The 24699-nt window shown below is 43.0% G+C and overlaps 1 protein-coding gene across 7 annotated transcripts; it reads right to left on the reverse strand.

The window, feature by feature from the left end:
• Window positions 1-620: 620 nt before the first annotated feature.
• On the reverse strand, window positions 621-24574 carry prpsap1.S (phosphoribosyl pyrophosphate synthetase-associated protein 1 S homeolog). Of its 7 annotated transcripts, none has more exons than XM_041577652.1 (13): window positions 24381-24574; window positions 22285-22347; window positions 14755-14858; window positions 14242-14294; window positions 14088-14154; window positions 8041-8213; window positions 5602-5717; window positions 5454-5509; window positions 4964-5109; window positions 3921-3959; window positions 3010-3080; window positions 2714-2860; window positions 621-2023 (listed from the first exon to the last, which is right to left on the reverse strand). In XM_041577652.1, exons 3-13 carry the CDS (start codon window positions 14835-14837, stop codon window positions 1865-1867), a joined length of 1110 nt encoding a protein of 369 aa, XP_041433586.1. In that variant the 5' UTR covers window positions 14838-14858; window positions 22285-22347; window positions 24381-24574; the 3' UTR covers window positions 621-1864.
• Window positions 24575-24699: the final 125 nt, after the last annotated feature.

Here is a 24699-nt window from a genome sequence, read left to right on the forward strand (position 1 = left end):
GTTACCCTTTTAAATGGGCTTTATAGGAGATGGCGTTTCTTATTGATGCAGCCTGCATAGATTATTTTCATCTGATCGCTTGGGCCATGCACCACAAAGTGGCCATATCTCGCAAAGATCCACTTTTTTGGGCAACGTCACAAAATGAGCAGATAGTCTACTACATCTACTAGTAAATTATTTGCCATGTACAAATAGAATATCTACCAAAAACAGTGATTGATCAGGTTAGTGATGTCAGACTGCTATTATTCTGAACACAATTGTATCTAAGAAACCTAATCTTATCAGAAAATCCACCACACACACAATGTATGTATGTATATAATTAGTAATAACTAAAAATACAAATTTAGCCTCAGAATGAGCTATGCAGGCTGTGGTTCTGATTCATGCTAATTTTAAAAGGTTGTGTGGGCAACCCTTCAAGTCAAGCTTTCTGTTGGGATCTTTGGGAAGGTGATTCGACTGACCCTTTTACCATAAACACAGAGATGCTTAAGACATACACATCATCACAGGCTGTATATTTAAAGGTATACAGTTACCACCACCATGCCATTGAGATGGCACCCAGAAGCCTTTGTGGTCATGTAACCAGTAATGAGACCGAAAAAAGATTCTTGAATTTGTTTTTATTTTCTCCTTTTCTTTAACTTGTAATTAAAAATAAAGAGCTCTGAATACAACATCTGAGACAAAGAAGAAAGACAGGAAAACAAAGCATCCTTATAGTAATAAAACCAATAAAAAAGGAACGTTTGCATAAATCAGACATCTTCTCCGGATCTTCAATCGCCTGCCATACGAGTAAACAACATAATCACAGTGCTGTTTGGAAGCGACGTTTGCAGAGGAATTAACTGTACATCCCCCGGCACAGAGAGAGCAACTTACCCCCAGTGCTACATGAGGGAACATATGGGAAAAAACAAAATCAACCTTAAACTGTGGTTAATGGTTTTAGTTTAAAGAAGCTGCAAGGAACAACGTTTCTAGAAGTTATTGCCAAAGTTTCCAGCATTAAAGATGGCTGCCGTCACAGTGTCATTTGTGCAGAATGTTGGCCTGACCATATGGGGCAGCTTTAAAGGAAAGGACGTTTAACTCCCGTGGGACAGATCAAAAGGAAGGACATGAGTATAATATCCATTCTCTAAATGCTTCGTGGTGCACTTTACATAAATCCTGTAAAATGCAGTCCACTTTGCAGCTTCGTGTGTACAGCATGTTTGCATTATACATAGAATTGTTATGTATTTGCATGCAAAGATCATGTCCTACATACATGAAAATAAAAAGTGTTTTTCTGCTTCACATATGGACAAATACATGCAAAGCCAGTGTGTGCATATCATCATGTGTTGTGCACCCCTGTTTCAATGTACCTGTTTTTCCATGATTGTGTGTTTAGCAGCATGTAAGATGGGAATATGCATGCCAGCACATGCATGACACAGCTAACATGTAAATGAGCTGCTTGTATAGATGTCATGTATTGTGTACGTCTACTATTCTGCGACGCTGAGAACAGCATTGACTGCCACAAGCCTAACCACTGTACCTCTCGCACAACAGGGGTTAGCCCATCCACACACACTCCAGCTAATACAAAGGGAATCATTGCAGCTCATGCTTCCAACTGTTAGAAATCCAACCAATTCACAGCCAGTTGTAAATCACTTTCTGCCCTGCAGAGGGGTTGCCGAATCATGCGCCAACTCTTCCGTTCACCTTCCAGAAAGTGGCATTTTGCCATAGTGTAAAAACTTCAAACATCGTGGTACACGGTAGCTGGTGCACTGCTTAACTCCGGCCCAACTAGTTCACGTGTCTGCGTGGCGCTCCAATAAGGGCGGCACGCTCAGTCATCCAGTGCAATGTTTCGGAAGAGGTAGGACATAGACTCTCCATTGTGGATCCGCCGAATGGCCTCGGAGAGGATTAGGCTTATGTCCACTGTTCTGATTTTAGAACACTGCTGCTTCTGGAGCTCATGTGGTATGGTGTTGGTCACTACCACCTTAGGGAGGCAAAAGGGGAGCATTAGAATAAAAAAGTATAGTGTATCGGTCTGCCATATTGTTTCCCTTAGGCAGTACAGTATGAGAGTATAGCTTACAGTGTGCCCAGAACATTCCTTCTCTGTATATTTGTATTTATACATACAGGTGGGAGGTGCCATATTGTTTCCCTTAAACAGTACAGTATGCGTGTATAGTTTATTGTGTGCCCAGAACATTCCTTCTCTGTATATTTGTATTTATACATACAGGTGGGAGGTGCCATATTGTTTCCCTTAAACAGTACAGTATGATGGTATAGTTTATTGTGTGCCCAGAACATTCTTTCTCTGTATATTTGTATTTATACATATGGGTAGGAGGTGGCATGTTGTTTCCTTTAGACAGTACATTATGAGAGTATAAATTAATGTGTGCCCAGAACATTCCTTCTCTGTAGATTTATATTTGTGACCACAATATTGTCTTGAGAGAGGATATCACGGCATTTCTGCCACATGACTACTCATTTATCATAATTAGAGGTGAAAGATGATGTTTTTGCTACACAGAAAAGGGCACCTTAGCAAAGGGAAGCAGAATGGAGACCACCACATTGTGACAGAAGAAAGAGTGTGAAAAATTGAGGTTTCTAGAAGGAAACCAATACAAGCAAATGGACAGAGAAAAATGTTGCGCAAATATCTGACCTCATCTATAGCCGAAAGTTCTATCAGGCGTGGCGCGTCAGAGGATAGGATCCCATGAGTTGCCATCACATAGACCTTGAAGGCCCCACGTTCTTTCAGAATTTCTGCTGCCGCCACAAAGCTCTCTACCTCATCGATGATGTCATCCTGAAATCAATAATCATTCCATTAAGAAAGAGGCACCTTGCTGTGCAGGGAAGAGCCATGATGCTAGCCGTAAAGAACTGCGTATCTTGTCGGCGCTATATAAATAAATGATGCTGATGATGCAAGGAGCCTTTATAAGCCCGACTTACCACAATAATGGCGATTTTTCCATGCACATCTCCAACCAAGCAGATGGGTGGCTTCTCCTTGGGCATCATCACTGGTAGAAAAGGGAGACACAGTTAATCACGGCGATCTTAGTTCTTAACAACTCAGCTAGCCATAAGCCTGAGTTAGTCGGGTTAGTCACACCAATAGCTTTGCATGCCCTGGAATTGTGTGTACTAGAGAATGCATAAGATATGAAAGAATATTTTTGGCTCTCTGCTTGGACTGATTTGCCCTGTGCCAGTAAATTAGCCCCCCCCCCAGTCATTAAGGAACACTTGTAAAGAAACTTTAAACTCTAAACACTGGGAAAACAACACTGTCTGAGTCTATCTTCAGGGACTTCCCTACACTGCACAGTGTCTAACATGTCAAGATTAATTTAAGGGCACACAACAACACACCTTCGGTGGTTGCACTAATTCACTAGAAGCAGCAGATCCGTATACACTTCAATACATGACCCTATATCCCTAAAAAAAAATCGAATGCCTGCCTGGACCTGAAACTATGTGGTGAATAGGGTTCTTTTCAGTACTAATGTTTATTCGTAGCATCTCCCTATACTGGGCAACAAGCAGTGTACATTCCTGATCAGATTCTCGTCTCTCCAGTCAGATTAAAGTAGGAGATGTTAACATTCAGGAAACAAAGGTGTAGGAGATGTGATCGTGTGTTTTCAGAATCTTGCCCTATAATAGTTGCAGTATGTTGCCCTGTCCCTCTAAAATATCCTCTTTATTCTCCTAAATTTTAAAGTGGCAAATGAAGAGGTGTGTGTAATAGGTTAATATTGGGTTTAGTGGCACACCCTTGATGCACACCAGGAAGGCACACACTAGGAATCACACCAATAAATATATAAAAGAACATAACAAAAAGACTTTCATACTTGGCAGTTCAATGCCTGGAAACGGAGACTGGTATGTGCCTAATGTCAAAAACACAGGAAGTGTGTAAGTAAAAGCTTCAGCCTGGACTTCCCCCAGCCTTAACCCCCTTCCCGCACACAACATGGATAATCAGTGCCATAATGGTGCCAAGTAAAAGACAGGATCAAAGCAATAGCTTTCAGTGCTACAGCAGTGTGAATGGACGGGGAGATCCAATCCGCACAGGCAAATCATACGCTCCAATCTTTCTGTCCAGGACTACAAAGAAACTATCTACTGCACTTTCACAACTCATCAACTTCCTTTTGAGAGCTTCCACATTTAACCCTTTGTCTCCACCAGCCCTTACTACACTGCTCACACAGCCATCACTTTGTATTCATTCGATTTGACGCTCATTCTCGTACAAGAGGAAGAAGCCTCTGGCCCACAGAGCTTACGATCAAAGTGATTGGCCAATGCATCCTGCAGGGGAGCATGGCGAACCATCAGCAGGATTGGGAATGACAGCAGTGCACAATCATCACACTTCTTGTACAATTCAATCAACAGGATGGGTGTTATTAGTTCACTCACATCTAAAGGTGGCCATACACGGGCCGATAAAAGCTGCCGACAGACTGTGTCGGCAGCGTATTGGCCCGTGTATGGGTCCCCCCGATGGGCTTCACCGATCGAGATCTGGCCGAAAGTCGGCCAGATCTCGATCGGATGGGACAAAAAAATCCCGTTGGATCGCGGCCGCATCTATTCGTTGATGCGGTCCCGCGATCCGCCCGCCCGTTAGGCATTGTTAGGATCTGATCGTTGGGCCCTAGGGCCCACGATCTGATCAGCCCACCTCTCTCCATGTATGGCCACCTTAAAATCACACACACAATCCAATCAGGCAGTTTTAACTGGTTTATATCGCCCTCTTACCCACTGCAAGTATAATGGATAAGAGGGAGGCAGCCGGTGGAGTCTCCAGCTTTGGCTCTATCAGTCACATCTAGTTGGGGACAAGATTTGCATACAATTTGGTTTAACAGTGTAAACTTACAGGGAATCTCCAGTCCTTTGTGCACTGCAGTGTTCTTCACCGTGGGAGGAGAGTGGCGACCATCGACCATATCATGCTCTGCACATTGTGGCTCCCCGTGTATAACAGCCAGGCCCAGACGCAGGCGCTCTGCATAAGACTGTGCTCTGTGCTCAGAGGAAGGATAAAGGCACATTCAGGCATAACAACGAACACTCCAATTTAGATCTCAATGGACAGAAGCCCTCAGCAATCAGAAAAGAGACATGATACAGAAAGGGACATGTTCATTGCTTACTCCCTAGGCCCAAAGTATACAGATAGAATTAATTAATTTATGGACCAGTTCCACCTAGATCCACACATGAGCCATGTTTATAGGTCTGCCCTCTGAGGCCCATAGTGTTCAGTTGGTTACTTGGACCAAAGCTTACCCATGTTAGCGGCATACTATATGGCACCCAAGTAAAAGTCCTGCTGGTGAATAACAACCCATTAAGTGTTTCTATACCTTTTAGCTGCATCAGGTGACTTGGCAACAATGACTGCATTTTTGTAGTTTTGAATCTGGGGGGAAAAAAAGATGATGGGTTTAAACAAACATCTGATTGTCCAACTTATTGATACCATGTTATGGAAAGCCAAGGCTGGTTCCTTACCTCTTCCTGGATGTACTGGAGCAGAAAGGGGGAGGCTCGCAGGTTTTCCACTGGGAAATTGAAGAAGCCCTGAATCTCTTTTTGGTGCAGATCCATAGTAATTATATGTGTAAGTCCTACAGTGTGAGAATTCACACGATCAGTTTCTATTAACTAGTGATCCTGAAATCTCCCTAATTACCCTTTTTAAATAGAGGGGGGGAACTTTACAGTCAGCTTTAGATAAGGGGTGGGAAACGGCAAAATGTCTGACCAGGGACACAGTCTACACCAGGCTATATACAAAAGGATTTATGCTTTTTCTCAAGGCACTGATGAGTGGATATTTGGCTGGCCAGATCAGGCTGCTCAAATAGAGGCCTATTTATAGCTGTTGAAAAAAGACTGCCACAACAATGGTTGCCCACCAGGTATCATGCCAATAGCCATTCAGTTGTCAGGCAGGTTACGGGTTTGGCCCAGCTGCTGAAATGGCCTAGTGTGGCCCAGTCAGCAGTCTATGACAGCCCATGTCTGGCTGGTACTGATCTGTTCTTCAGATATATTAGGTATGTCCAGTAGTTATTAATTTCCTGAATCCCAACAGCTTTTGGTTGGGCAGTGCTGAGCATCACCCTGAGTCTAAAGCAGCCTAGAAAGCATTATGTCAATCAATTCTTACATAATAATAGTAGAACACTAGGTTATGGGAGGATTATGCAGCAGAAGCTGACTGACGCACTACCTATGGGAAGGAGCTTGCACAGTAACATATTTGAAGTGTTCCAAAAGGTTAGCTAGGGAGGGAGGGCATGGGAAAAACTGGCAGTCTCTGCAATGGAAACACTGCAAATACCCATCGATTGCAACTGTCACTCATGTGCAGTTGTGGCTGTTAAAAGCATTGTACAGGTTATTTGCAGTGGTTTCCATTGGTCATGGCTTTTGATCACACGTTTATTCCCCCTGTCTCTTATTTTGTTTTTTTGTTCTATGTTTCATGTAAATTCAAATGGACTGTTCCACTTCCAATAAATAACCCAACTTACCACAATAATGTGAAACAAACCCAGCAGGTCTCAGGGCCGCAGAGCTTGGGGTATAGAGAGGTTCAGTCACTGAACATTTCAACCAGTGCTGTAAAATATTTGCACATACATAGCCAGTGCTGTAAACATGTACCCAAGGTTCACTTTTCAGTGATAAAATACTAGCAGTGTAGAGGGAGGTGCCATATTGTTTCCCTTAGACATGACAGTATGAAGGTAGAGCTTATTGTGTGCCCTTCTCTGTATTGCTTACCTTAGTCCAGGTTAATGTGAAAAATTTTAAAGGAGAACTAAAGCTATTAGGCTAGAAATGTTTCCCCAATAGGCTGGTTTTGCTTCTAATAAGGATTAATTATATCTTAGTTTGGATCAAGTACAAGTTACTGTTTTATTATTAGTGAAAATTTTTAAAAATTTGGGTTATTTGGTTAATAAAAGACAGGCTTTCCATAATTTGGAGCGTTCTGGTCAACGGGTTTCCGCATATCGGATCGCATATCTGTACATTATATTTTGGGCTTCTGTGCCAGCCCAAGGCAACCGCAACCCTTAAGCAGTAAAGATCTATGTCTCCAAAGATGCCCCAGTAGCTCCCCATCTTCTTTTCTGCTGATTCACTTCACATGTTCTGTGCTGCAGTTTGCGAAGTCCCGGATCATTGCTACTATTGACAATCTGAAACTTTAGGCTGGTGCTGTATCTAAAATATGGCATTTTTAGTCACATTCATTTTTAGGGTTCAGTTCTCCTTTAACAGATAGCAATACAGGTATGGAATCCGTTATCTGGAAAGCTCCGAATTATGGAATGACCATCTCTCATAGACTCCATTTTATCCAAATAATCCTAAAGATTTCCTTTTTCTCTGTAATAATAAAACAGTACATTGTACTTGATCCAAACTAAGATACAATTAATCCTTATTGGAAGCAGAACCAGCCTATTGGGTTTATTTAATGTTTATATTATTTTCTAGTAGACAAGGTATGGAGATGCAAATTACAGAAAGATCCGTTATCCGGAAAACCCCAGGTTCCGAGCATTCTGGATAACAGGTCAGGCTATGTGGGGTTTTCAGATGTAGGACAAGCAATATATCTGCTGTCGCACAAATACAATCAAGCAGAGAAAGAACAAGCCGGCTGATACTGCTTGTTAAAGATAAACTAAATGAAAGACAACGTATAAATAGGAAGAATGTCGGCTTTAAAGGTGAAGATGAACTATGAACTGATGTTTATGCTGATGACAGGTGTATTCTAAGCAGCTTTATTGTGAGTCCTGTGACTGACAGGGAAGGAAGATCTGTATTGTTATTAGAATGTGCTGTGTGTGTGTCTCTATTCAGCAGTCATACAGTATTCATGCAGTCCCCATTAGAGCCAGGCACATGATGTAAGGCAGAACTTACCTGCGCCAGACATCATGGAGGCCAGCAGCTTGCACACAATAGAGCCCCGCTTGCGCATCTTGCTCTGCTTGCTGTACGGGAAATATGGGATCACTCCGATAATGTTGTTGGCACAGGAGGTCTTCAGAGCGTACGCCATGATCAGAAGCTCCATTACTGCAGTGTTGACATCTCTGTGTAGAATATCATAATATGCATTTTATTTCTCATAGATTGATTATAATACAATGGTTAAATAGTTTCTGTTACACATAAGCTTTTATAAACAAAGCCATTTAACCATTTGCCCCTTCTCCTGGCATTACCACGGCTATGCCAAAATACAACCAGGACAAGCCAGTGTTATTGGAAGGGGGCTGCATGTTTCTTATTAGGTGCTCACCCTGCTCTGGGTTTCATTACACACAGCTGTTAGAATTGATTCAATAGTTGCTAATACTCCAGAGATGCTGCTGAGAAATGGATCAACTCAATGTTGCAAAATTGTAACCGTTCAGAGTCTGAGCCTAAATTACTGAGCTGCCTTGAATATTTAACTTTAAACTTAGATTTTGGAAAAACAGTAAAAAATAAATAATGGAAAGTAATTGAAAAAAAAGTCTTTATTTCTGGGGAACAATCTGAAAACAACTGAATTGGAAAAAAGTGTTTGGAAGGTGAGCAACCCCTTTAATACAATGATTACATGAAATTGGATTAATTGTGAGGGTTTACTTTTCTTCCAATAAATTTATATTTCTGTGAAGTCTCTGACAATCTCCTAGTCTCTCCTTTAAACTGTTGTTTGTTGCTAGGGACACTGACCCTACAGTTACTTATAACAATCAATAACTTTCCAACTTCAAAATGGGTCACTGACCCCATCTAAAAACAAATGCTCTGTAAGGCTACACATTTATTGTTATTGCTACTTTGTACTACTCATCTTTCTATTCAGACGTCTCCTATTCATATTCCAGTCTCCTATTCAAATCAATGCGTGGTTGCTAGGGTAATTTGGACCCTAAGGGCAGAAACACACGCTCAGATTTGGGGAGATTTATTCGCCCGGCAATAAACCGCCTCTTCTTTGGGGCGACTAATCTCCCTGAACTGCCTTCGGAAAACGAAGCTCTCCAAGTGCCATCCCGCCTGCGATTTCGATTCAAGCCAGGATGGAACTCAGAGAACTTTGTTTTCCGAAGTCGCCCGAAGTTTCCTCATGAGGTGCATCGATTGCCATCCTGCCCGCGATTTACATTCTAGTTACAGTCGGTGACCCCCTCCCCCCGCTTCAGAAAGACATTAGAAGGTGAAAAATTAAACTTCATTATCAGAAAATGTCACAAATAGAAAACAGAAAGTAAACTGAAACCAACTGAACTAAAAAAAAAAAAAAGTAAGTAAAAGAATTTGATTCATTCTGGGGGTTAATCCACTTAGGTGCAAAACTGATAAACTAACAAACAGCATGGGAAATTTTGAAGGCTCTGTAAAATATTTCTGTAAAACATATTCAGTGGTTGGGGACCACTGTTCTAACCAAAATGAAAGGTAATCTCTACCCAGAAGTAGCTAAATGGAAGAAGTTCTCTAACCATAGTGCCCTGAATGGGTAGACGTTATAGAGAACTTCTTCCATTTAGCTACTTCTGGGTAGAGATTACCTTTCATTTTGGTTAGAACAGTGATCCCCAACCAGTAGCTTGTGAGAAACATGTTGCTCCCCAAACATGTTGCTCCCAGTGGCCTCAAAGCAGGAGCTTATTTTTTAATTCTAGGCAAGTTTTGGTTGTATAAAAACCAGATGAACTGCCAAAAGAACCTCCAGTAGTCTGAAGTTCATATAGGAACAGCCAATGGCACCCTTGGCACCCCCAGGGACTTTTTTTCTTGCTTGTGTTGCTTCTTAATCTTTTTACATTTGCATGTGGCTCACGGGTAAAAAAAAAAAAAGGTTGGGGAACCATGGGTTATAGAATGTCTTCCATTCAGGGCATTCAACATCTTCCATTCATTTAATTCTGGTTAGACAATGGCTTCCATTCACAGCATTCTGGCTAGAGAACTTCTTTCATTTTGGTTAGAAAACATCCTTTATTCAGGGCATTCTGTGTAGAGACATTTTTTTTTCACCAATAAGGGAATTCTGTGTAAAACAGGTTTGCAGGTTTCCATTCCCAGTGCTTAGGGATATTATTACTCTTGTCCTTTCAGGAATTCCTGGATAAAAGTGCTGGAGGTATGTGGGGCAGAAGGTGAACTTAATTCAGCACAGCTTTCCAGAGACACAAATCCATCAAGTCTAACCTTTACTAAACACACGGTGTTGATCCAGCGCAAGGCAAACAAACCCCCTTTCCAGGCCAGCTGCCAACTTCACAGGGGGAAGAAATTCTTTCCTGGTGCCAGAAATGGCAGCTATATGTCCAGAATGCGAGGTCACAATCAATAAGGATTGTGGGTGGAGGCCCAGTAAGTGAAAGGGTTATGCTTAAAGGCAACATTTATACACTAATAATAAATAAGCCCTGCTGTGTTTCCTACAGCTGCACTCCCACAATGTTTCACATCAATAGCCAATGGAAAAACCACACATTCTAGGCGAGGCAAGGTCAGCTCTTTGGGCCACACTAAAAAGAGGGGGTGGGGAGCAGTTTCAACCAGTGCTTTAAATAATAATATTAAGGGAAAGTTAGCCACAAAGATTTCTTTTTGGAGGGAACAGCTGCAATGCCAAATTGTCAAAATGTAGCTCCAAGGGAATTCAATGGGAAGCATACTAGAATGAGAGGTACCTCCTGAAGCTTAGAATTCCCACTACTAGGCCTGCTAACCCAGGCCCAGGCCACTACTATCACTTTACGCCTGAAAATAATGTACAAAATCAGAAGTATATTAATATTGTAGGCACATTTCTGCAACTAGTGATGTGCGGGCGGCCCAAAACCCACGGGTCGGGCATAAACCCCCCCCCCCCATGACCTAGCACTGCTGGCGCCTAAATTTATATACTTGAGCCCACCCCTATTGTGATGTCACTGTGGGGCGGGTCTATAGACTGGGAACGGAAGGCCGGGTGTGGGTCGAGAATTTCTCAACCCGCACATAACTATTGTGCACCTCTCCACTTCCTCCCAGTCATGTTAATCCCATGCTTACATGAGTCAGTCGTCTATTAAGGCAGTACAGAGGAATTTGTTTACTCGAGAGAAGAAATAAACACAGAACTTGTTTAATATGACACATTTTATAAAATAGCTAAGGGAGAAAACCAATGCTTACAATGCCTTTTATCTCATCTCCCAGGCTGCAGAGCAATACTAGCAAGAAGCTAGAAGGAAGGTGTGGAATCGGAGGGAAATGGAACCACTCATGCCTCAGAGAAAGGTGACTTATTCCAAATAAAATTTTTCTGTTATTTTGGGATCCCCTATAATGAAACGGGATCCCCGTCACAGCTAAGCCCCAAACCATGTGCCCTTTAGCTGATAAAGACGGAATAACTTCCTAACCTCTCTCACCCCCACGTGCCCAGCCACCACAAGAGGGATTGTCTGTCTGATCTTGTTAATGTCACTGTATTAATATCACCCTGCTAATCCCTGACATGTATAGCACAGCTAAACATTACAGGAGCATCCCATTAAACTCAACCAATTCCTTCCTGGGAACCTCTAAAACCAACTATTTGTCATTCTATTGTGAAATCCCCTCCCCGTACCTTCCATAGTTACACTTGGGAGATTATTTACATACAAATACACAGTAATCATGAGAGGGCATTGTGTAAAGGTAAAATGCAACTAGCATCTGTGTGCCAAAGTAAGGTACGAGTCTGATAAAGGAGAATTGGCTTGCTTACAATAGTGCAAAGATCAACAAAGCATAAGAATTGTGCCACAAGCATCATTAACAGTGGGGGTATAAACATGATAGTGTTTCTAAAGCAAGAAAATGACAGATGTATCTATAATCAGCATCTAATCTTAATAGCTGCAGTCTTTATTACTTGCAACCTTAATCTCGAATTTACAGCAGTGTTTTTCCACTTTTTTCTTAAACGGGAAGGAAAGTCTGTTTGCACTTGGGGAGCCAAATGTTAGGAACCCCCAAGTGATTGTATTGACTTACCTGAAACCCCGCGGCAAACACATGCACAGTTCAACGAAATAGGTGACTTTTACGCTTTTCGTTCTACTGCACATGCACAGCCGTGCGAAGAAAGAGGAAGACGGAAGAAGATCTCTCCGTGGTGCTGGCTGGAATAACCCGGGGGGGGGGGGGGGTGCAGTTTTCTGCTGATAGGAGCACAGGCCTGGGGTTTCAGGTAAGTTAATACAATCACTTGGGGGTGCCTAACATTTGACACCCCTAAGTGCAAACTTTCCTTCTCCTTCAAGGGGCTCGAATTAGCTCAACGAATTGGGTAAAAATTCCTTAAAAATCCTTATTAAACCTACTATTTTCTACTGCAGGGAGAAACTTTACATTAGATGGGTATTTTAATTGTGAGCCTTTCTAAACAGCATGGGACCCATTGGGGGTACTAATCCAGAAGATAATAATCCTTGATTTACATTTTAGAAGACCACTACAATTCAACACAACACTATGAGCAACCGCCAAAATCAGGTTCAACAATTCAACACATATTTCAGCACAAGGAATCTTTCTCAGGTGCCTGTTCCTTGCCTTGTTTGGGCAATGGACCAATAGGATTTGGCTGTGCACAAGCAGACAGTATGTGAACAGGCCTGAACAGGACACCCCAGAAGTTGAGTGACACCGGTCACTGTGACCTTAAGTTCTGACCCCGTCATTTGCTCTGGTAGTCACTTGGCCACCAGATCAGTGTCTAACCAAAATGCTTCTTTTTCTTTTTTTTTTACATAGGGGTGCTGTCATGGTCCACAGCTCTGCACATCAGTCCCTGTCTCATTGTTTCCCATCGCTTTATTCTGGCATTTTCAATTGCAAATGGTTGTTAGGAACACAGACTCATTGGTGACAGACAGGATAGGTCATAACAAATAAAGAGCAGAAATAATATAAGTTGATACCAATTACACCATTACTTGCCTGCGCCACTGCTTCTGTCCCACTTAGAAGCCAATAGACTGTAGTTTCTGTAAAGGTTGTGGACAAAACAGGCTCAAAACCGCAGAATCTTTGCTGCAAGGTTTATTCAACACAACATGTTTCGAGCATTGTGGCGCTTTGTCAAGTGAGTGACAAAGAGCCACAATGCTCGAAACATGTTGTGTTGAATAAACCTTGCAGCAAAGATTCTGCGGTTTTGAGCCTGTTTTGTCCACAACCTTTACAGAGATAACAAATAAAGAGCGCATGTAAAATGACCCAAATGAATTCCTTGTACAAGTCACATTGCATGGAATGATAAACATAACTCGTACCTAGAAACAGGGTTAAAGGCCCCTTTTCTGAGTGCAGGCAATCCCTGTGAGCATAGTTTTCTTTAAATAACTCTGGCACAGGGGAGGAGGGGTGGATTGGGTAAATATGGGGTATATTTATCAAAGAGTGAGGTTAGAGATCTCCACAGTCCGCTAGGGTGAAATTCCGCCACTCTCCATTCATTTCTATGGGCAATTTAAAAGAGTATTTATCAATGGGTGAAAGTGAAAAGTCACCCTATGATAAATATGCCTTTCAAAATCCCTTAGAAATCAATGGAGAGTGGCGGAATTTCACTCTAGAGGACTGTGGAGATCTCTAACTGATAAATATACCCCATAGAGGGGAAATGCTTGATACTAGCTTCCTGCTATATCTGTTCAATGGGTTCTGTTCTGTGGGGCTGAAACCTATTTCAGCAGATGGTCATCCACTCAGTCGCGTTTGTCTGCCTCTCTACTTCTGGGGGAATATGGACCAGCCTTTCAGCAAATGAAAGGCTAAATCACCAATAAGTGATGCAAACACTGCTCATATAATGAATATATACAGAGGCAAGCCGTCACACTCAGAACTGATGTCTTTGGATACATTCTGTATTATTTTTCGCAAAATAACGGCTATTTGAATCAAGTAAACAAGCAACTTACCTTGAAATTGTCTGTATAATGAAGATATTGTGCCCTCTGACGGATTCCTTGATTTCTACTCTGGTTTCTGTGTTGGTTAAGGAAAAAGAGCTTTGGAATGATAGAGCAGTACATATGGGGGTCGGGGAAGAGAAAGTAAACACACACATCTTACCTCCATTGCTTTCCTGGTATACAACCGCTTTTCCCAATTCTGTTCCCAAACGCCTAAAAAAACCAACAAACCTTTATCAAATGCCCATCTCATACCCAATAGTGGGAGTTGTGTTCAACAAAAGGATGAAATTAAGATAGTACAGGTATGGGACCTGTTATCCAGAATGCTCAGGAGCTGGGGTTTTCCGGATAACAGTTTTTCTGTAATTTGGATCTTCCTACCTTAAGTCTACTAGAAAATCATGTAAACATGAAATAAACCCAATAGGCTGGTTTTGCTTCCAATAAGGATTAATTGTATCTTAGTTGGGATCAAGTACAAGGTACTGTTTTATTATTACACAGAAAATTTAGGATTATTTGGATAAAATGGAGTCTACGGGAGACGGCCATTTCGTAATTCGGAGCTTTCTGGATAACGGATCCCATACCTGTACAGCCAATCAAAAAACACATTCTGTCTTTATAGCCAATCAAAAACCAAGTGAGAGGTTTCCACATTGAGACTTACTCCGTGATTTTTTTGGCCAGTTCCATACAGGCTTCACTGGAGTTGGCAGAGAAGACACGATATCCACACCTGGCTGTGTTCATGTTTTGGCCACCATTAAGCCACTTTGGAGGTTGGGAGTAAGAGAAAACAGACTTGTGAGGCATTAACATCCGTCTTGGCATCTTGAAGAAGCCTGAAATACACTAATGACTGATCAGCAACAGCAAAGAGACAAGTCTCAAATGGGGGGGCAACAGATCAGGTAACAAAGCCAACAGACTGCTAAAAACAATAGGACAGGATGGCGCAAAGAGACAGAATGGGATAAAGTAAAGGAAACATTTAGTGAAATAAGGAAATACTAGAAAGTACAGCTAAAGCAGTTTATCAGTGTATATGATGTCCTTAGGTGCAGTGGAAAGTGCCAGATGATGCAATTACACAGGGATGAAAATAATAAGATATCATAATCGTGTTGCCACACAACGCTAGTTTTCAGCTCAAGAAACAATGGCTGCAGCTTTTTCCTTGCAGGTGTCACTAGTTAAGCTTGTGGGGGGGGGGGGGAACAGCCGTGTCCATTGGGGATAGTGCAGGACACTTTAAAAGACTTGTGGCACTTACGCACCAGGTGAACCATCTCAAGTGAATCTCTGACTCCGAAATACAAACTGACTGCTGTGTTTACAAACAGCCTTTCATGTTAAATATGGGGAAGTAAGAACAAATAAAGACAAATGTAACCAGCGAGAGAAAAACTCATAAAAAAAAAGGACATTAAAGGGGAACTATCGTGAAAATTAAAATTTAATATAAGCTTCAGCATACTGAAATAAGAAACTTTCTAAATAAAATCAATTAAAAATTCTGTATCATTTCTAAAATAATCAAGTTTATCTTCACTATTCCTCTCTCAGCATCTGTTTCTCTTCATTCTGTCTTCATGCAGCAGTTGGGTGTCAGATAATCATTGACAGATCCAATATACCTTATAGTGAGGCTCCTGTTGCCTAATATATATATTAGAGCTCACTCTATTAAAATCACCAGACATCATGTCTCTCTACATGCAGGATTTGTGCAAAAGGCAGTTACTTTGTTAGATTTTGTTTCTATTGGAATCAGTTATGAGTGAGCTCTTATTCATCTGCTAGGAAAGGAAAAGACATATTGGATCTAACTGTCAGTGACTATCTGACAGCCAACTGCTGCAAGAAGACAGAATGAAGAGAAACAGATAGTGAAGATAAATGTGATTATTTCAGAAACAATGCAGAATATTTAATTTATTGTTTTTACAAAGTTCTTATTTCAGTGTGATGAAGTTTCTATGAAATTTTCATTTTCGGGATAGTTCCCCTTTAAGTTCATTACAATCACAAAGGCAGTTACGATGAGTCATAATAGGTTGACTGCCAAGAAACAGCATGTGTCAACTATAAAAGGGGTTAGAAAGTCAGTACTTTGATCTTTGAGTCTATAAAGCCCCCCCCCCAGGCAATTTCCAAAGAGGCCCAATAGTTGGAGGCAGAATTGCAGGTGCACTGCTTGCAAAAACTCTGGGAATGAGCAATAAAAGCCAATGTGTCTGATGTTAAAAAATATTGAAATTTTGATTCTTCAAACTACAGCAGCGCATACAATACATAACTGTATACAGGGCCACCATCGGAAACTTTGGGGTGCCATACAAGTTATTTATATGCAGTATCAAAATTGTTTGCACAAAATTTGTACTAGTCAAATGATCTACAAGCAGTTATGGCGGCCATACACGTGACAATTACGATCTCTCCTGCGATGATTTGTTGCAAGAAATATTGTTCATTTTCTCTACAAACATTACAAGCGGAATCGTCAGATATGCAGGTAGAAACAATAGAAGTCTGCCTCTATCTCATGATTCAGCAGTAATCCTTCACTGATGTTCGGGTACCTTCAAAGGTGCCTGATAAAAATTGTCCGTCTTGTCCATCAACAAGGCGACCAATATCCATGGCTTTTGCCTATATCTGTTGCCTCATTACCCACCATTCACACCCAACGTATAAAACTGTTTTGTACAGTAATATCTCTCTGTGTATGGCCACCATTAGGTAGGTTCTGCTAAGAGAAAAGGTTAAACTTGTTGGATGTATTTTTTTGTCACAGTTAAGGCCCCCATACACGAGCCAATAAAAGCTGCCAACAGACAAAGTTGGCAGCTTATTGGCCCATGTGTGGGGTCATCTGACGGGCGTCCCCAATCGATATCTGCCCGATCGATCAGGCAGGTTAAAAAATCTCGTCGGATCTTTTCATTGATTCGGTCCCGTGATCGGACTGCCTGTAACGCCTCTATTCTGATCCAATTATTGGGCCCTAGGGCACACGATCGGATCAGCTCGATATCGCCAGCTTCAATGTGGGCATATCAGGATGAAATCCACTCGTTTGGCGACATCGCCAAACGAGCAGATCTCATACAAACCAACCAATCTTTGCACTGAAAAGCAGCCAAACTATAGAGGGAAACAGACCTTCAAACTGCAGGGGGGCCCCAAAACTAGAAGGGGCTGTGTGGGACTGCAAAACATGTGAAAATGTCTTGTTTCCAAAGTTTAGGAGCCCATTGATATTACTGTGAGGTCCAATAACTAGTGAGTAGTAGTTCATATAAATAGTAAATATAATGAATTAATGTTCTAACAAGCCAATTTATTAGGAGGCAGGGGGATTAACCTTTATTTTTTTTTTAATTCATTGGAGGTCAGTGGAGTTTGCCCAATGCTAAACCCTGCCTACCTCCTTGCCCATGTCTCGCTGCTCTGTCCTGTCGCTGCTTCATAGTTACTTAAAAGGATGGTTTACCTTTAAGGTAACTTTTATTATGTTATAGAACGGCCAATTCTAAGCAACTTTTCATTATTTATTTTTTATAGTTTTATAGTTATTTGCCTTTTTCTTCTGACTCTTTGCAGCTTTCAAATGGGCATCGCGGACTCCCTTCTAAAAAAAAACAAATACTCTGTAAGGCTACAAATGTATTGTTACTTTTTATTACTGATCCTTCTATTCAGGCCTCTCCAATTAATATTCCAGTCTCCTATTGATATCAATGCATGGTTGCTAGGGGAATATGGACCCTAGTTACCAGATTGCTTAAGATGCAAATGAAAGAGCTGCTGAATAAAAAGCTAAATAATTCAAAAACTACAAATAATAAAAAATGAAAACCAATTACAAATTGTCTCAGAATATCACTTTCTACATCATACTAAAAGTATGGCAACCCCTTTAAGCTTTTTACATAAAGTAAATGTTTGCAACTTTTTTGCGTAAGTTACATGAATTGCATAAGTCTAGGGGGCCCAATGGTCTTGCTGTGGGGCAATATAATTAGTCCTTCCACTTACAAAAAGGAGCGCCCATACAATTCAGTAGATGGATCCGAATATAAAAATGTGATGTTACTCTATAATAAGCATTTCATATAAACGAATATAAACTATAAGTGTGCTAATAAGTCAGATCACAACAGACCCTCTCTGCCCCCCGATGGTGCACTGAATGTCTGTATTATATAGGCCACAAATCCCGGGAACCATCACAAGATCTGGTCACGGGGGGGAATAATAATAAATAAGCTTCTTACTCCAGTCTTTTTAAGGAATGACTATCATTACAAGCTCCTGCTGCTGCCTAACACGGCCCATGATAAATAAACTAGTGTAGTGTCTGTGCCACGAGCTTCTTCCTCCCTGTCACATACAGAAGCTCGTGGTTTAAGACACAGATTCCACGCATGTTTTGAAACACAACACAAGTCAGTGACTATATGTAAGGCAGGGCCATTCTAATGTTTTCACTAGTGCGGCACAGTGAGGCCTAAACAGCAATAAAAAGAAAGGGGGCATTTAAATGAAGCAAAGCAAACAAGACTGCAGTGCTTGCAAAACAAGTTTATGAAAAAGGAATGGCTTACAGGGCATGACGCAAGTGCACTTGTGATCAACATGTAGCTCTACAGGCAGCTGTTTCCCATTTGCCTTAACAGAAAAAGGTGCTTTCTACAGCAGAAGCTTCCACCCGAGGCAGGTATTGTTCCAGAATGCAAACAATCCAGCTGGAGAGCCCATCACAGACACTGCATTCAATTCAGTTGGATGGGTCCCTCCGTTGCCATTTTGGTTGTCACCGAGGTAGAGGAGAAACCACAACACAAGCACCCACATGCCGCAAGCCTTTTATAATCATAAATGTGACTAAAGCCAAGTAAACAAGACTGGACAATTAGAATGCCAACGCCTCCCTTTTTGACTTCTATTTTGAATTCACAGAAAAAAAATTGATATATTAAAATGGACTTAACTTTTCTATTTTGTATCTTGCCTTCGAATGTAAGGTCACCATACAATTTGAGCACTGAAGGTTTGGGTATATGGGTATTTTAAGTAGATATGCACCGAATCCAATACTTTGGATGAATACGTTTAGTGACAAAAAGTTACGAGATTCCCCTGCATATGCAAATTGGGACTTGGTTCAGCCAGGCACAAGAATTCGGCCAAATTCAGTGCATCCCTAATTTTAAGGGCACTGGACTCTTTAATTGCTAGAAAATGTGGTGCTATAGCACCTGAAGCCAAGTCCCTATGGACTTTAAGGGCAGAGACACACAATCAGTTTCAGGGAGATTTGTAAATGAGAAGAAAAGGTAAAATGATTGGGTACCCAGTACCTGTTACCCCAGGCTGGTTCTCCTATTCTTCAGAAAACGCATCCGGTCAGGGAACTGTCTGCCGAGTGCTGCCATCTTCTTTCATTACCCTCGTTGTCCCAGTGTGAATTCTAGGCGGGTGATGGGCAGTATAGAAGTTGTGTACTACATATAAGCCCACCTAAAGGGCGTTTCAGGGTCTTTGCCGTCCTGAGACAGCCTTTTTGATCCCGCCCCCGGTGCATACTATTTTGAGCTCAAGAGCAGGTGTAGAGGGGGCCGTATCGCTATTGCAAGTGCTATTGCACTCTCTGCACAAGCAGAGCAGAAAATTCAGATTTTACAAAAACTGAATTTCAACTCTTAAAAGTTACCAGGAGCTGCTTTTTTTGCCGTCCCTGGTAACTAGTGGGCTGCTGCTTCCACTTGAGACGAGTTTCTCAATTTGTCTTATGTCAGCAGCTCCCCTGCCACCTAAGCCTGATGGGAAAGACTGTCAAAATATATAGTGAATAAAGTACCCCCTCTTGTAAATTATAAGGATATTATAAGTTACCAAGTTTCATGGAACACCGAGGTAACTTCTAATATCCTCATATTTTGCAACTGGGGGTACTTTATTTATTATAATACACAAATTTCAGTGAGTCATGTGACAGAAATTACATCAGAACTCACCGTTTATAAGGATATAATTTACAAGATATTCATAGCTTTTGTGTATTATATAAATCTATAGCAGCGTAAAACTCGGCAAACAGTACACTGTGCTGGTACATTTTTTGAAGAAGAGGAGCACCATGCCAGAGTAGCAGATATGCAACTAACTGGGGGGGTGAGTAACAACTTGCACACCGAGTGATTTCACTTGTCCTTTAAAGGACGAAGCCCCAATAACAATTGTATGACACAACGATCAACTTACATATGTTATATAAATATACAGTTGTCTCTCTCGAACTTGTCTGCTGCAAACTTCTCTCCCTCCTGCCAGGCCCCATTCTCAACTCTTCATGAAAGGCCACTTTTCCACTTATAATCCTTTAATAGGGGAGACTTATGCTCCATAACCAGAAATGGAAACTCACTAATCCTCTTATTCTAACATTTCAATAAACATTTCCATCTATGCTATGCATTTGCTCAAACAATGGCTAATAGAAACAGCATCAGAGGAAGAAGCAGAGGTTTCAAAATGACCTTCTCTATTCCTACACCAAAACAGTGCCACAAACAAAACCTATGCATCAACCAGCTTCCCAATACTGTATTCTAGACCAATCAAAAATCAGTTTTCTATAGCTGCTGTCATGAGGTATATTCAATTTACTGAGCTTTATAAATACCCTTAATTTCTACATCTGTTTTGAAGTTGAACCTGTGCACTGACTGAACGGGGTCATAAAATAAGCCATGCCCATAGGGCCCATAGTAAGGCACTTTTAGTACAAAGCTTACAATAGGGCCCCCAACAAATCCAATAAATGGAAGCAATGCTGTGCCCAAAACAGGCATGGGTTTAGGGGAGGGAGCCCATACTGGAATTGCAGGACCTGCCAAGGTCTTCATGTCCTAATAAATTTTCTGATTTTTTAATTAATTGCTTCTTTATTATTGGAGGTCCTCACATCTTTTTTGAAATAGTGTTTTGGATTTGCACATTGGGACTGGGGTGAACTGTGAATAAATCCTCTATAACTAATTTAAAAATGTGTATTTTTGACTTATCAATTATTTTCTGAGTAGTACATACATTTCCTTATGTGGCATTAGCACAAACCTTGTTATTATGGACCTGCCACCGTGCCTTTTATCTTGCAGCAATTAGCCCACTGTAACACCACTTGCAGGGCTCTCCTCTCTCAGGTTTAGGTTAAAGGAGAAGGAAAGTCATCTTGCACTTGGGGTTGCCAAATGTTAGGCACCCCTAAGTGATTGTATTTACTTACCTGAAACCCCGGGCCAGTGCTCCTATCAGCAGAAAACTGCACCGGCCCAGGCTTATTCCAGCAAGCACCACGGAGAGATCCTCTTCCGGCTTATTCTTTCTTCAAATTTCCCGGGGAAGACACGTGCACAGTTGAACAAAATAGCCAACTTTTAAGTTAAAGTTCGACTTTTCCTTCTACTGCGCATGGGCAGCCACGCGAAGAAAGAGGAAGACGGAAGAGGAACGCTCTGTGGACCTCACTGGTATAACCCCAGGCCGGTGCAGTTTTCTGCTGATAGGAGCCCCGGCCTGGGTTTCAGGTAAGTAAATACAATCACTTGGGGGTGCCTAACATTTGGCACCCCCAAGTGCATGAAGACTTTCCTTCTCATTTAAAGGTAAAGCTTAGAGGAGACTCAGGTGGGTGAATGTATAAATCTTCAGACCCCCAAATTATTTTGTGGAACATTATTAGTTCAGCCGAAATGCAGCTCCTACCAATACCTTATCACCCACTGAAGAGGCCATCATGTTTTGGAAGCTATGTATTCCATCTATAAATAAATATTAAGTGACTCCATAAGAAATGTACCATCAGCCAAAACCTACTTTCTGACTCCAGAGCCCTGAGAGGGACACTTGTAATTGGTACACTCATTAATGAACTGTCAGCACAAAGCCTTCAAGTTTAAAGTGGCAGCACCAAACTGCTGGAAAAGGAAGGAGCAGAGGTTCATCTTTCTCTAGGGAGGTATCAGTAGCAGGTTAGTGCAGGAGTGGAACATGTTGTATTCAGTGTCACTGTACCTGCAGGGAACTCTGTGAGTGTGGAAAGAATGCACCCTCTGTTATCATGAGAAAACAAGAGGTTGGGGGGGGGCACTGGGACATACAGTGGTAAAATGAGAAAAGAGCAAACCTGATAGCAAGGAAGAAGAAAATCTCAAAGACAAGGGCTTCAAGAGAGGGACTATAGAGAATCCTAAAAGAGAAGAATGTTAAATTGCAGCCACCAAAATGTATAATGAGGAAAAGAGGAATATTAAAAGATTGGGCACAGGCACCATGTGGAGCACAATAAAAGACAACACAAGAACTGATGGAGGACAAGCAGGAAAAGCACAGGCACCAAAATGAGGGAGAGCCCAAGCACCAGTGGGAGCAAGAGCAAGGGAAAGTGCAGGCACCAAATGGAGCATGAGAAGGGAAAGCACTATTTGCCACCATTGGGCTGTTAGTGTCACGAAACAGAACTTAATTACAATAGTAATCTACCTGGCATTAAGCAGACTGTGTTGGTGTCTGGGTAAATCGGTGTGGCTGAGGAACTGGCCATGCACTGGTCAATGTCATCTACCATTGTGTTTTGTAACTTTCTGGCACTATATATAAATGGTGATGATCATGTTGGGGTTGTGCCTGATTTGTGCTGCCCTAAACCATCTGTTATGTAAAAGAAAAAAAGAGTGCAGACACCAAAAAGGCAGATGTGCATTGACAGCCCTAAAACATAGAGGAAGTGAGAGTGGCAGTGATAGGAAGGATAGACAGTGTCAGTGCTCAGTGCCAAAACAAGTGAAAGGAGCAGGAACAAATGTTTGGGTTAGGGGGCATGTGCCTTGCAGGTACTGAAACATTTGGGGAGAAGGTTGATATGCAGTTTAGTGCAGGAAAGGTTTGGGAGTGGAGAATGTTTTTCATGGCCTGAAAAATATGTGAGCTGGGGACATGCCATACAGGGACGGGAGGTTTGAGAAAAGGGAGAGCTGACAGTGTGCAGGTAGTGAAAGGTTTATGTGATGAGCATTTGGGGTGTTGGCACTGGAATATCTGACAGGAGGGGGCATTTTAATCACTGGAAGATTCTGGGGTAAGTAGACTTGGGGGCAATTAAGGCAAGATTTGGGATTAAGGCAAGGAAGCATTTAGGTATAAGCATTATTTGCTGCTGATAATGGGGTGCAAGCCAGAGTGTGGGGAGCAGAGAGTGAGGGTGGGGAGCAGGGAGTGAGGGTGGGGAGCAGGGAGTGAGGGTGGGAGCAGGGAGTGAGGGTGGGGAGCAGGGAGTGAGCGTGGGGAGCAGGGAGTGAGCGTGGGGAGCAGGGAGTGAGCGCGGGGCGCAGGGAGTGAGCGCGGGGCGCAGGGAGTGAGCGCGGGGCGCAGGGAGTGAGCGCGGGGCGCAGGGAGTGAGCGCGGGGCGCAGGGAGAGAGGCGGGGCGCAAGGAGAGAGGGCGGGGGGCAGGGAGTGAGGGCGAGGATCAGGGAGTGAGGGCGGGTAGCAGGGAGAGAGCGTGGGAGGGAGTGAGCGTGGGGTGCAGGGAGTGAGTGTGGGGTGCAGGGAGTGAGCGTGGGGTGCAGGGAGTGAGCGTGGGGTGCAGGGAGTGAGCGTGGGGTGCAGGGAGTGAGCGTGGGGTGCAGGGAGTGAGCGTGGGGTGCAGGGAGTGAGCATGGGGTGCAGGGAGTGAGCGTGGGGAGCTGGGAGTGAGGGTGGGCTGCAGGGAGTGAGCGTGGGGAGCAGGGAGTGAGCGCGGGGAGCAGGGAGTGAGGGTGGGGTGCAGGGAGTGAGCGTGGGGTGCAGGGAGTGAGCGTGGGGTGCAGGGAGTGAGCGTGGGGAGCTGGGAGTGAGGGTGGGGTGCAGGGAGTGAGCGTGGGGAGCTGGGAGTGAGCGTGGGGTGCAGGGAGTGAGCGTGGGGAGCTGGGAGTGAGGGTGGGGTGCAGGGAGTGAGTGTGGGTGCAGGGAGTGAGCGTGGGGAGCTGGGAGTGAGGGTGGGGTGCAGGGAGTGAGCGTGGGGAGCAGGGAGTGAGCGCGGGGAGCAGGGAGTGAGCGTGGGGAGCAGAGATATGTAAGAAGGGGAGGGAGAGGGACAATGGAGATGCGGTGTCAGAGGACGGAGCAGAGGATCAGCTAAAGAAAGAAGCGGGAGAGAATCGAAATGAAAGCAGAAAGGAGCGATTTGGGGGGTGATGCCGTTGGGGTGCAGGAAATGTAGAGGGTGAGACGGGGTAAATACGTACAGCAGCTCGATCTCTGTGTCTCTGCTGTTATTCCGGCCGGCCAGAGCTCTGCAAACTTCCCCCAGTCCCGCAGTTCTCGTGCACTCGCCTGGGCACGCGCGTGACTCAGCTGTCAGGCACGTGCGCAAAGCCTCCCTCTGAATCCCGGGTTACCATCTTTCTTTCGGCCTCCCAGTGGCGGCTGCTTGTACATGGGACAAAGCACGGGATCGTGTAACTTGAGGGGGGAGGGCTCACTACAGCTGGGACAGGGCGGCCCAAATATTCCATATTCCCCCAGAGCTAAAGAATTTGATTTAATAAGTGACTCCTCCCCTAT

Source organism: Xenopus laevis, chromosome 9_10S, assembly GCF_017654675.1.
Source record: "Xenopus laevis strain J_2021 chromosome 9_10S, Xenopus_laevis_v10.1, whole genome shotgun sequence".
Taxonomy (NCBI): Eukaryota; Metazoa; Chordata; class Amphibia; order Anura; family Pipidae; genus Xenopus; species Xenopus laevis.